Source organism: Cupressus sempervirens, chromosome 1 (assembly GCF_028749045.1).
Source record: "Cupressus sempervirens isolate cs-2001-9-10 chromosome 1, ASM2874904v1, whole genome shotgun sequence".
Taxonomy (NCBI): domain Eukaryota; kingdom Viridiplantae; phylum Streptophyta; class Pinopsida; order Cupressales; family Cupressaceae; genus Cupressus; species Cupressus sempervirens.
In genome coordinates this window covers 526299565-526313539 of record NC_143118.1, presented here as the reverse complement: position 1 = coordinate 526313539, position 13975 = coordinate 526299565, and the positions used below count along the sequence as shown (strand labels likewise).

Sequence of the window (13975 nt, the reverse complement as noted above, 5' to 3'; positions counted from 1 at the left end):
AAATCATACTTCCTCAAGATAATAATCGCTCCTTTTAATTACCATAAACAAAATCCCCAAGCTCCTTGTCTTAAAATATAATTGCACTTTTCCAATGGCTTACGGGCACCAACAATTTGCCTAATAATTATTATTGGACTTTATCGGCACATTAATCTTTATTCCTTCAATTACTTTTGAATGCAACCTCAATATTACTTCCTTTTGTCGCAAATAACTTTGTCCATCCATTTTTTAACAATGATTTTATGCGCTTCAAAAAGTGCTCTCCATCTTGGACTTCACCATTAACACATACTCGACCCGCTGATAATTTCAAGTCATTCCAATTTGGTGGCTTTCGATATTGACTGGCTCTTTGTTGCTGGCCTTCCACGCTACTTTTGTCTTCAGTCTGCTATCGGGATGCCCAGCACTGTATGCTTTTGGCTGCCAAGAAGTGAATGGTGAGGCTGGGTGAGAACGGTGAATAAAGTCTTCATGTCTGCGATTCAACTATATACTTCCGCCCTTAGAATATAACCCTTTTTTATATTGTTTACTACATCTTCGTGGTTAAACTAGTATTTGAACTTTTCAACATCGTGAATGACATTTGCTCATTGGATGAAATCCATGCATAGACTACTCCGCTCCATTGCGTCAATACAGGTGGAGTTCGCTGCATCCTATTCTTCAACAGTTGAGGTCCTTTCACAATTTCACTGCTTAGGGAAGTGACAATACTACCATGCTCGAGATTGTCCCAGTCTAAACTGCTTATGTATTAGGAGTATTTCAATTTGATGCCTCTGCAATTTATGTTAACAAATTTCATATCTACCATTGTTGCTTTCACGCCTTTCAAGAACCTTTGTCATAATCTCAGACATATCTAGTGAATTTCTTTGTCTCTCAATCCTAGCGGCACTAGAGTAAACTATTTCTAGGCAACGATTCAAGGTTTATACTCCATGTCAATTATCATGGTAATTATTTGTGTGGCTAAACTTTAAGAATCTAGAATACTTTGACTTGAATAGTCACAACACTTTCAAGGCTTTAGATATACATCTTCCAATGCCCAAGTTTCAAGTTTATTCATTCCTCTTTGTGCAGTCATAGATATTATCACTGTTACTTGATTTTCTTAAAGGTTGCAAAGCTAATATTTATAGTGAATCTAACTACATAACTTGCTCAACCCATTAATATGGGGTGAGGATGGCATGTCTCCTACAATTAGAAACATCACTTTTAACAACCTGAACATCAACACATCCAAGACTCAACAAACATCAGACTTGTGAATAATCTGTGGTTCAATTCTGGCATCAACAATACGTCTTTTAAGTCTTGAACATTAATCCTCAAATGGAGATCCTTAATTCACAAAATTTTTGAGCTCCATCAGGTTGAACCAATAGTGTAATTGGTTGAGCCACCTCAATACCTTCTAGTGTTGCCAATCTAACACTCTATGAAGGTTTCTTGTGGCCCCAAAGATCTATCATCTTAGTGTTAGGCAATTGGTCCAGAGAAACAAAGTTCATTGGAATGGAAATGTGTTTAGCACCCCGTTGCAAAAGTAGTTGTCCACCTCCTTGTGTCCCCTCTTCTGTGCCCGTCTGCTCATTATGGATTCCTTCTGCAGCCTCGATGTTCCCTTTCGTACCACTATCACCAATATTTGTACCAATCCCACTAGCAATTGTACAACCACCTTGTACTCCTCCCTCCACTATATGACCTTTGTGTAGTCTTTCCTCCACTGTACGACATCCTTTGCTCACCTCCGTATGGACACTATCCTCTATTTTCTCCTTCGTACGTGTATGGGTACTTCCAAGTGGCTCACCATGGATTTTTGGAACTAGCCGTGGTAGTGGATCTCATTTAGGGGTAAGAATGTGACTTCACCAAGTGTGCCATTTAGATGACTCGAACAAAAGTCCTCTTTCTTTGCTTCCTCTAAAGAAGATGCTCCTACACTGGTCTATTCTCCATCTAAACTCTCATCCTCTTCATTTGTGGTTGGTGCTTGGAGAGACATATCAAGTACTGTCATTTGCCTTGGTTTCTTTTTCCTTGGCTCTCCCCCTCCAGGTCCTATTCCAAAGATATCAACATGGAATTGGTACACCATGGCTGGTTTATAGGGTTTCGCTCTGCTTGCTGGTATAAAGGTCCTTCAATGCGTTGGAGCAACTTGTGTTCGACCTACTTCCAAAAATAATGTTATGGCATGATGAGACATATAAAAAGCTTTATGTTTTAACTCCGAAAATTCCCTAAATCTTTCTGACAGAACTTGTGCCCAGTTGAAAACCCTTCCCATATTCAATGGGCAGCATCCAAATACCAATATCAGATGTGCGACACCCCCCAGTCAGTTTGCTCTTTACCAAGTCTACGATGCACGCTCCATTCATAGTTCAATATGAATATTATCTTCAATCCCCGACTATTATCCTTACCCAGAATGCTATCCTATTCCTAATCTGTATGATCATTCCTACACATCAATCCCAGCCATTTCTTCTTTTCCTACGTTATCATCTTGGTTGGTGTCTTTGTTACATCATGCCCTTGGTTAGGAACCCCAAAATTTTATTTCTCTTTGGAGAATACAAGATAATGAGGGTTTGCTGAAAATATTGAATAACAGATTTATGACTTTTCTTGTCGTATCCAGCCACCATCGTTCTTAGCATAGGGTCAAACTCCTTTAAATCAAAAATAGGCATACAAATTATTTTATCTATATATGTTTTTCGTAATGCCTCCTTCAGTATATGTGTCTCCTCTCCATTCTTCCACCATGTCCGACACTCGCTCCTTGCTACACTTTCCAATGTGATATTGGCAGTAGTAATCCATTCTACATTTTTTCCTTTGTCCTTCGTAGCCAATTTTCTCACCTTCAATGCCTTATTTTTTCTTGAATCAAAAATGATGCCTTTTCTTGGGTTGCGGAGACTAGTCTTCACCATTTTATTGTACTAAACAAATCTCTAGGCTGTTTTCCGGTACTTGGTTATTGCTTCCATGTGCTTCAACCCATCCTTTGCCTCTTGCTCGTATGTGGCCTCCTTGTATGTAATTCCCTTGCACTTGATCAACATTGTGTGCTCCTTGCACAAAAGAACCTCCAATCCCACGCTCTTCCTTTCTACGTACTCCAATACTGTTACGTACCACAATTCCCTTATGTAGACACCATGACTCATATAAAGGAAAAATATTAGGTTTTGATTTAATTAATTTCCTTTTAGTATTTTATTTTATCTCTCCTTCCCTTTTTATGATTCTTTCTTTTAATTCTTTCGTGTCTTTTTCCTCTTTAATGTCTATGAAATGAGTGGAAAGGGACTCATTTCTTTCCTTATAACATTTTAGCATTGACCTGTAAACTAAGTCTTTTAAGGGGTGATTATCCAAAGTTGTCAACTTTATTGCTCCATTCTCCCTTATTTCCATTATTTTATATGGTCCCAGCCATCATATTTTGAATTTACCCGGTTTGATTTTGTTCTTGCCATTATACTGAAGTACGAGTTGCCTTTGTTTAGAATTCATTTTCTTCAAATGTTTATCGTACCAATATTTTTCTCTTTGTGCCACTTTTGTAGCCCACTGAGCCATAGTTCTTTCATCCAATTTTATTAAGGTATTTAGTCGTTCTCTCAAACTTTCCATATCCCCCAAACTATTTTCAACTTCTACTCATAGACTCAGTACTGCATATTCTACTGGCACCACAACCTCCTGCCCATACATAAGATAAAAGGGGGTCTAACCAACGGTGGCCTTGTAAGTAGTCATGTTAGCCCATAAGACTACTGAGAGCCTTTTGTCATGTCCTGTTACATCCCATTTTTTGACCTACCCTGAAATATAGCCGTTGAGGTTTGTATTAAGTCAGTTGGCAGTTTAATTTGGTATAATCTAGCAAAATGGTAAGATAGATAGTCGTTATGATTTCAAGTGAAGATGACATGTTAGTTGATTGTTAATCGCGAATTCATGGAATTGAGATGAAAAGATTACTGTTATGATTATTTATGATTAAATAATTTATAATTTAATTACGGAGAAATTCCTTGCAGAAAGCATGTCGAAGGGGTGGAAGCATTGTCAGAAAAGAATTATGCAGGGCATCACTATCACTGGGCAGACAGGCAGAGGATATAGCGATTTGAAATAGGACACATCTATGGAACCACATGAGTTATTTAAATAATTAATTTAAATAATTAAGTTAAAATATAAAACATCTCTCAAAGGATTTTTACTTTCATCATATTACTTTAATAAATATTTAATTACGTACATTTAAATATAAAATGATGTGGCATCATTATAATTTAGTAAAGTGATGTTGCTTGTTCATATTAGATTTTAATAATATAATAACTTTTAAAACCTTTCATCTTCTTTCTTTCTTTCTTTTCTCCTCCTTTCTTTTTATTCTTTAAGTCGATTGAGTGACTTTTGATTTTAGTCTTGTAATTGAAGGAAGTCGATGAGTCAAGTTAAAACTTTATATTATAGTCTCACGAGTTTATGGAATTCGTTCACTCTTTCCTCTCTGATTTTTTATGACTCTTGGCACACGTCTTTGAAGGAGTAAACTGCGAAGTACATTCTGACTGCTATTTCTTCTTTTCACCATTCCCAAGTTCTGAGAACCACGGCTCAAAGCAAGGCTTGGGTCATTTCCATTGACATAGCAGAATCCAGGAACAGTTGTAAGTCACGTAAGGATATGTTAATACATTTGATATACTTTCATATGCTATGTTTTGAATGCACCATCGATACTTGTATATTCTTATCATTCTGCCTTGCCGACTAAAGGTTTGACAATCCATTGGAATACGGCTGAAGTAGAAGCAATTTCTTTTAAATTTCATTCCAAGATTTTGGATGTGTTGTGTTATATTAAAATGCTTAAGTCATCTTTATTCTTACTCATTGATGTGGGTGGTTCTCAAGAAACTGAGAGTAGTTCCATCTGCGATTTAATCCAACTGTGAATAATTTCAATTGAGTTTATTGCCTTTATTTTATTTCTCCTTCACCTTTCTTGCCATGGGAATCCAAACCAGTAGTGGAGCCGAATTCCCAATTTCAGAGTAACTCAAACAAAATTGAATGTGTCAAGTAAGATTGCCGTTGAACTAGTGTATGCCTTCTTTTTATTTTTCTTTGTAATGATAAGCTTGTCGGAATTCATAGAGTATCCGGAAACTGATAATAATACAGACACTTGTAATCTTTTATTTATTTCCAAATCACATGAGCTGTATCTTTGTGCCATGATGCATCAAAATCATAACATTCGATATCTACTATTTTCAGACCAGATTCCAGGGAAGATTATATATAGATTTTAGAATATTGATGGTTAATCATGAAAACATATCAATCATGTGTAGATAAAAATCTCAGCTCAGAATATAATTCATTCTTTTATATCACATAGAAATGGAATTGAAATCAAGAAACCAAACATCGAGCAATTCACCAGCAATGATGCATTCCCTGATTTTCTATCAGGGTTCATTTGTGAATTCATTTGGCAGTTGTATTAAACTTGATTGAATACACAACAATGCACATGTTTTTTATAAATTTTCCAAGCATGTTCAAAATACTATTAACACCGAGGAATTCACCGGCAGAGAAGCCATGAAATGGTGAAGAGGTGGAATTAATCTGCAAGAACACGAAAGAGAATTCAGTTATGATTATAATTAATTAATTAAACATTTAATTTTGAAAACCTTAAAGAACATTATTATGTTATCACAGATCGTGAAATGTTTAATGCATGTATAATTGACAAAGCCGTCAGCTCAGAGAATACCAAATACCTGGGACTCACCCGGCTGTGTAGCCAAGAAGATGGGTGATGAGGTGTGAGAAAGGAATCATCAATAATATGAATTAGTATCAGTTATGACATTTCAATAATTATCATTTAATAAAATTAATTAATAACTCATGCTTAAATTGTGATCTCCTGCTGCCAAATTGCATGTTAAAATACCATGAAGCCCAGTGGTTGGCAAGATGTCCCCTATTGATTCCGGGTAGGGAGGGTCTTTCTCGTTAGAGATCGTGTGGGGATATGTAGTGGTCCATGGTTGGGTGGTTAAGCCCCTGACAATGTTTCACCTCTCCTCAAGATGTCGGACATGCATTAGACAGAGATAAGCCATGCATTCAATTGTTTATCGGAAACAAGTATTATCATTTTTATTTATGAGGTAAGATTAAATTGAATTAATTCATTGTTACCGTCCAAGGTGGGTCTTAGGCTCTCAACAACAGAAGCATGTTTTAAAGAATTTGTTACCAAAAGACAGCTGTTAGACAATGACTATTAAGGGAGGGTATTAGAATATTATAAAGTTTCTATGATGGTCATCTTAGTCAATCTTTAGTTTATTAGATAGTTTCTAATTATGTCTTTAGTTCACAATTGCTTCTTTAAGAAACATCGTCTTTGTAAATCTATATAAGGAGCTTTCATCTCTATTTAATACAACAATAACACCAATTTACCATAACATTATAAGCATCTCTAAATCATCTTCTAACAGAGCACCTATGAACATATATTCCTGCGATATTTGTGGATGACTACAAATCCTACTAAAATTGGATCCCTATTAAGCCTCATGATAGTTCATTTTAATGATACCTTAGATGATTCAGATTTCTTCTTAACATGTTTATTGATTATATGGTTGGCATTCCAAATTATGATGGCTGGAGACAAGTTGGTTGCAATCACAACTTATTGATGTTCTTTATTGGTGATTAATATCATCATGATTGAACGCTTGCCTTTAAGTGCAATCTGTTGATTCAGATTGTCTTCGTCCACCCAAAGATCAAATGGATTTTCTTATTAACAAAATATATGTTTCATGTACAGGTTCCTAATATTGCAGGTTTTATGTGCAGATATTTTCAACCATAATGGTAGCTACATGAGAACATCAATAACATCCACAGGTTATAAAGGATGTCAACAACAAAAAATGAGTCACTGCTGACTAGCAAACAAAAATCCAAACTAAAACAATAAATATGACAGAACATAGCACAGAAAAGACAAGCCAGAATTCAAAAAGGGGTAATGAACTTAGAACAGCAGTATTCAAGAGAAATTCATTTGCTTGCATGCATTGAAAAAATGTATACCTGCGCTCTATAAATCTGGTAACAGTACTTGGAGAGCTTTTGACATAAAGCTGCATTGTGATCAGACCTTTCGTTGTATTTAAGATCTGCATTTTCCAAGAATATACAAACGTAAAAATCAGACATTATTAGTTTCTGCAAAGCCATATGAGAGGAAAGATAGCTTGAACTGTGGAGAAGGAATTGACAGGAAAACAACAATCATATTAAGGTCAAAATACTTGCGAAGCATGTAAAATTTTACTTCAACTGATTGTGACAAAAATTCGGTTTCATTTTTCCACAGCTCAAATTTCAATCCCAATGACCTTTCATCCTTATCTTTGTTAATATTAACAGTCCTTAGAGGACACTGCAGCTTGTAGAAACCATTCAACCAGAAACTTCAGAAAGTATACAGCCCATCTTTGAATGTTGTTTTTTGTAATGTATACCCCTAAATTATTATTTTTGTGTTGAAGCTGCATGGAATTAATTTTGGTGTAATGACATGAAATGAGTATCATAAGCATGGGTAGATATTGTCTTCGCAATTCATTCATTTTGCATTTCACGATCATTTGCACATGGTAAAACAAGATAAACCAGACAAATTAAAGTTCCTTTCTATTATAGTTTCTGTTTTTTTCATTAACTAAACATGCTATGAATTAAAAAACTTGAAGAGTGATACTCAAAAAGGGCAAATATTACACATGTAAGAACTTTACATAAAAATTAACATGAATACCTTCAGTCTAGACTCTAAATGATCCTATTGCTGCTACAGGTTTGAAAATCATACCAATCACCACAAAACACTCACTAATAAACTCCCACAGGTCTGCAATACAATTTTAGTCACACCCAAATGCCATTTATTGCATTCCAAACCCTCTTCAATCTAAAAGTTAACTACGAAAGTTCTGCTCTTGCCAACCGAATGCCTCTCTTCACCTCAAAAATGCTGTCAACAACTAAAACCTTATTTGTTGAAACCTAGGTGCTACAGTTGAGTGTATTTGCAGATTTCAAAGCAGAAGTTAATGCCTCCTTGAACCCCCACATGTATGAGAATGGAGTGTACAATCATGTCCCTGGCAACTTTATTTTAGAAAATTCAAATACAATCCAAAACTCATAAAATAATATCTTAGTTACCGATGCGTTCAGGAATTCCTTGGATGCTGGTGCAGGTGCTTAAGGATGCGCAAATGCGTTTAAGTGCTGCACAGATGCGCACAGGAAGCTCTTCCAGCGCCTGTGGATGCACACAGGATGCGTCCGAGAGCATCCGGAGAGAACCCAGACAGCATCCGAGTGCATTAAGAGAGCATCTGTATAAAGAAATCTATAATGTTTCTTTTGATCGATGGAATGTTATTCATAACAAATAGCTATGTATAGGAATTCTGAAGCAACCTTTATCTATTTTATAGATGACTGCAGGACTGATTCGCAGAGCTAAACACACAGATAATTCTGCAATTAATTGTCTGACCTTAACGAGCAGCAAACTGTCAATTCTATATATATATGGACGCACCCAAACGCATCCAATATTCCCCCAAAAAAAAAATTGTGCATCAGCACCCCACACCCACATCAGCATCAGAACCCACATCGGTAACTTAGAATAATATATGTTTTTCATCGAACAACTATAGAAAGAAGGATATGCCAATTACCTAGAAGCCAAAAATGATCTCTCCAAGAATTATTATCAAAAACTAAGGTTCCTGTACATCTGACAATGTACAGCCAGCACGAAGAAAACATCCAAAACTCACACCAAAACTTACAAAACCCAAATTAAAAAAACTTATACATCTTCATTTCCATCAAAACCCACATCACCAACCTCAAGGAAATCATTGAAATTCCGACTGAAAATCAATAACCAGCAAGGGTGGATCTTTCACTACTGAAACCAAACAAAATATGTTGAGGGTTTTCGTCCTCAACAATATCACAAGGAACTCTCTAGGGTCATTCGACAGCATTTCACTGGGTGGGCAAATTCAAAATGAGAATGAATGCCCAAATCCCAATATTCAAATATTGGAAAGTGAAATTAGGACAAATTCGAATATTCAAATATAATATTCCCTCAAAAAAGGTCCCATATGACTTTTAAAAACAACTTATGCCTCCCAAGCTTAAGTTGCCCTCTTTCGAAACACTCTTAAGTTATAATAAAGAGTTCACATTTTTTAACATTTAAGTGAGAAATATAAACTATTATTTTCCATCACCTTAGATAACTTCACCACAGAACCAAAAAAGAGAACACACAATAGCAGAGTTGAAATTGAAATTGATGCCAAGTGCCCAAAGCAGCACTTAATAAAAATAGCATATGCCAAAAATAAAATTGTTGTTGAAACCTGCTGAAACTAAAAGTTTAAGTTCTCCATAGAACTTTGAGTCCCCTAACCAACTCCAAATAGCATACATAAACCTTAGAATAGGCTAACAGGAACCACAATCGACTAGGTGCAATAAGGGGGCATCACAATCCACCCTGTCCAAGACTGCTTATCCTCAAGCAATCGTAGGTCTAAATGCTACAAAATCTACTCATTCTCCCAAGTTGCATCCTTCATTGGTAAGCTTTTCCACTTCAACATGTATTTACTAATAGTCATCTTCCATAGACTACACTCCTTGAAATCAATCATTGCCTTTGGAATCAATATTGATTTGTCTTCCTCTAAAAGATGCAAATATAAAGAAGGAATTATGTTATGCCTAAGTGCCTTCTTGAGGTGTGATAGATGGAGAGCACTGTGAACCTTGCAACCCTCAATTAGCTCAAGCTCATATGCCCCCTCCCCTATCTGCTTGGTGGCTCAAAATGGTCATTGAAACGTAGCTTTAACTTCTCTAAGCCACTCTTCTTAAGAACAAAATATATGTAAGGCTGCAATCTTAAGTAGACCATGTGTCCTACCTGAGATGCATGCAATATGTTGATGCACTGCCCCAACATAATCTACATCATCACACTGTCATCAGTGAGCAAGCAACAACTACAATCCATTATCCCCAGTTCATCTGTGGACATCATGACCATTGCTATGGTCTTCCACTAGTTTGACTTGGATGGATCTTACTAGCAGGTGAAGGGCATGTTAAAAAAGCCTAATAGTGTAAGCAAATACTATAAGTCTTATGTCGTATTTATTTTTCTCCTAGTAGAAAGATCTTGTCATTTTTTTTTTGTAAGATATTCTTCACTATATAATATCATGTCGGGTAAAAAATAAAAATCCATCCCAGAAAACCAGTTTCCTTGTCCTCAAAACTCAGGGTAGCATAGTTTGAAAACCCACATATTCGAGGATCTTAACACTGGAAAGTTGCACATCAGCAAACAAGAGAAAAACCAAGTTCTTGTGTTCCATATTATCGCATATTTCAAGCATTTTTCTTGTGGTCCATTTTGATAAAAAGGATGATGATAATGGTAGTGGTGATCAACTCGATCCTCTGCCACCAACATCTACAAGTCCTACATAATGAATATCCAAGCGGTATACCAGCACCATGCATGATGCAAACTTAGATAAAGTTCCAAACACATCAACATCAAGACCAAGAACTCACTACATGGCTCAAGGTGAGATGATTGTAGACCTTATGAGCACAGTTATTAAGAAAAATTCATCTTCAGCCTTAGAAAGATAAATATGGATGTAGAACATTAGGAATTGATCGAACGTGACATATGGAAAGTCGTTGATCTTCCAACAAGAAAGAATGTCATTGATTGTAGATAAGTCTCAAACAAGTTCAAAGCAGATAGCAATATAGACAAGAGTAGGGAAGACTTTTGATTAGATATTCTTGCAAGGTAACAGGTAGAGACTTTTGCCCTTAGAGTCAAGATAAAGACTATTACAACAGTCTATATTGCGGCTGCATAGTTTGGTCAGAAGGTAAAACAAATGGTCATAAAAAGTGCTTCCCTCAACAAAGTTTGCATGACTCCACTAGATGGATTTGTCACGCATTGCCTCTTAGAGTAGAAAATGTGCAGGCTCATCAAATCTCTCTATGGTATCAAGTAAGCTCCTAGACCCCTTGCATATTAAAATAGAGGAACATTTAAAGTAACATATACACTGTCAAAGCCTAAAAGATTTGAATTTCTACCTCAATGAGCAAGGGAGAGAATAGCGATTCTTATCGAACATGTTGATGACTTAGTGATCACAAGAAATTCAAAGATGTTGATTAATGCAACAAAGAATGATCTTAAAATTGCTTCCCAAAATTGATTTCATTGTCATATTGTCTTGGTTCGGCGGTATGGCAAACAAAACATCACATATTTCAATCTTAGATGAAATATTCAAAGAATTGGCTCAAGAAGTTCCAAATAGTGGAATGTAAGCCCATGTAAACACCCATGGAGAAGAGACTCTAGTTACCTTGAATTACACATCTCTTGGATTAAAGGCACTCTCTTCGCTTAATTGATTTTGATTCTTATTTAACTTACACACACAATATAAGCTGTGCTATCATTTATTTTTCACAAATCATGCACAACCGTAAGTTATTTCAATGGAACACAAAAAAGAAAGTACTAAGGCACGTCTTTGGTATATGGAGCAAGGCCTGAGTACAAGAAGAATGGTTAGTTCTTGTGCGGTTACACAGACACAAACCATGTATGATCTATTGCTATAAGGAATTTACATTACAATTTGACTTCATTTCAGATCCAATTCAGTTTCATGGGGAAGAACAAAGCAAGACACAAATGCTCAATCTTCAGTGCGGCATAATATCATGCCACAAGTAGAACTCTCTATGAGAAATATGATTCTATCTATCTATACCAAAGTTCCTAGACTCAATCTTGGCTCAGACTCAGCAAGGCTCAAGACTCGTGACTTAAAACTCGGCAAAGTAAAAAAAAAAAAAACACAAGAAATTTTGAGATTTTTTTAAGATTTAAAACTCGTCTCGTATACCCTTTTATTGAATAAAGCTTATAGACATAATAACATCATCAATAGAAGCTACTTTTGGAATTTTGATCACATACATGAATATACATTGGTCACATAAGTGTAAACACAAAATGCAACTTGAGGAAATAGAAAACTCAGATATGTATAGGGGATGAAGGGAATTCTTGGAAAATCCAAGTATATCTTGGAAAAGTAACGAAAAGCTATGGGAAACAACATTGATGGAAGCATGTTGATTACTTAAATATGCCTATGTCTAAAGAAATTTAGGATCTTCCAAAATCCAAAATCTCCAGTATAACACCCTAAAAGCATTTATGTAAAATATAACTTTAAAGCATAAGAAATGAACATATGTAACATATACTTTGATGTTATATTTTGTATGAGAAAAAAAACATAATTTAAAACACCCAATCTTTTTTTTGGGCAAATAACTCAAGCTCTGTTGGCCGAATCTCGTCATCATGACTCGGTGAGTCATGCTATGACTTGTGACTTGGCGAGTCGGGGCGGCAAGTCGCATCCTATACTTGTCCGGATCTGAGTCTGGTTCCCTAGGACTTACCCAAGGTTACCCAAATTGTGACTCGCCCAGTTTAGGTGAGTCCCGGCAAGTCTGGGAGCTCAGCAAGAATATATACTACTACAGATTGGATGTACAACATGAACAACCAACAATACGAAAATAAGACAACTGAGGATTTCTACAACTTGTCTATGGTCTCGTTTTCAGTTATTGCACAAACCACATAGAGGTGCAATGCTACTTCATATTCAAACATTTACAGCAATATGATATTCAACACCAGTTTTGTTGCACTCAAGATTGATATAAAACATCTTTACCAAATCATTTGCACACATAAAATTTGGCTCATTTCAAAACTAAATCTTTCACACTCTTAAGACTGTGATGCATTAACTCTTAAGACTACGATGTACTAATCAATTGATCTAACACATTGACAATTTCCAGCTGCTTTATGTACATTCAAGCAAGAAATTGCTAGGCAAGGTGCATAGCAGTAAAGCACAACTAGTAGAAGCCAAAAGTTTCATTAAAATTCAACTAATTGGAGAAATCAACATATGGACAACAAACACAAAAGAAGGGAAGAGCAGTTATTTTGTGAGTAACTGAAGAGCCAAATGAAAATGTAGACTTGAATATTTTGAATGTTCATGAACAAGTTAATGTCAATGCTCAGACAAACGTTACAGAAAAAGTTGACAGGGTGACTAAGAAAAAAGGATAGTGAAATGATACAAAAATATGAAAGATGCTGGCATCCTCATTAAGCAATATCCTGATGATGCCATTGCTGTCAACAACTGTCACAGAACAAGCAACCGTGTCAACAAGGACGAAAATGTATAAAGCTACTTCATCCCCTGTCAGACAAAAGAAGAAGATAACGGTTGATCTTGACGCACATACAGGCAGATATCAAAAACTTAATGATGAAGGTTGTGTTCCTGCTGGCTTTTCTCTATTTTGAGTATAGTTTAGCAATATGCTTTAAAAATCTTGTTATAGATCCCAAGATGAGTGTTAATGCACTTGTGTATGATGTCTCACGCATGTCTTTGACTCTACTCTCCTATGTAATGTTGACATATTTTTCATCTTGGCCCAATTATATAACTTTAATATTTTATATTAACAACTTTCATTATTTGTAAGGCAAAAGAAATGTCACAAAATCATTACTGCCAACAAATCTAACATGTGTAAATCACTTCAAGCCAACGCATAAAATGGGCATTCATAAAAAATTGAAAATGAATTTTATTTACATAATCTGGTCCAA

General features: G+C 35.8%; 1 protein-coding gene across 1 annotated transcript in view; it reads right to left on the bottom strand.

The window, feature by feature from the left end:
• The window catches only part of LOC149578537 (peptidyl-prolyl cis-trans isomerase CYP21-4-like), an 88587-nt gene that overhangs the window by 39410 nt on the left and 35202 nt on the right, over positions 1-13975 (bottom strand). Inside the window, exon 5 of the mRNA XM_089829701.1 lies at positions 7198-7283. Coding sequence (XP_089685827.1) covers positions 7198-7283 — 86 coding nt within the window. The remainder of the gene's footprint in view (positions 1-7197; positions 7284-13975) is intronic.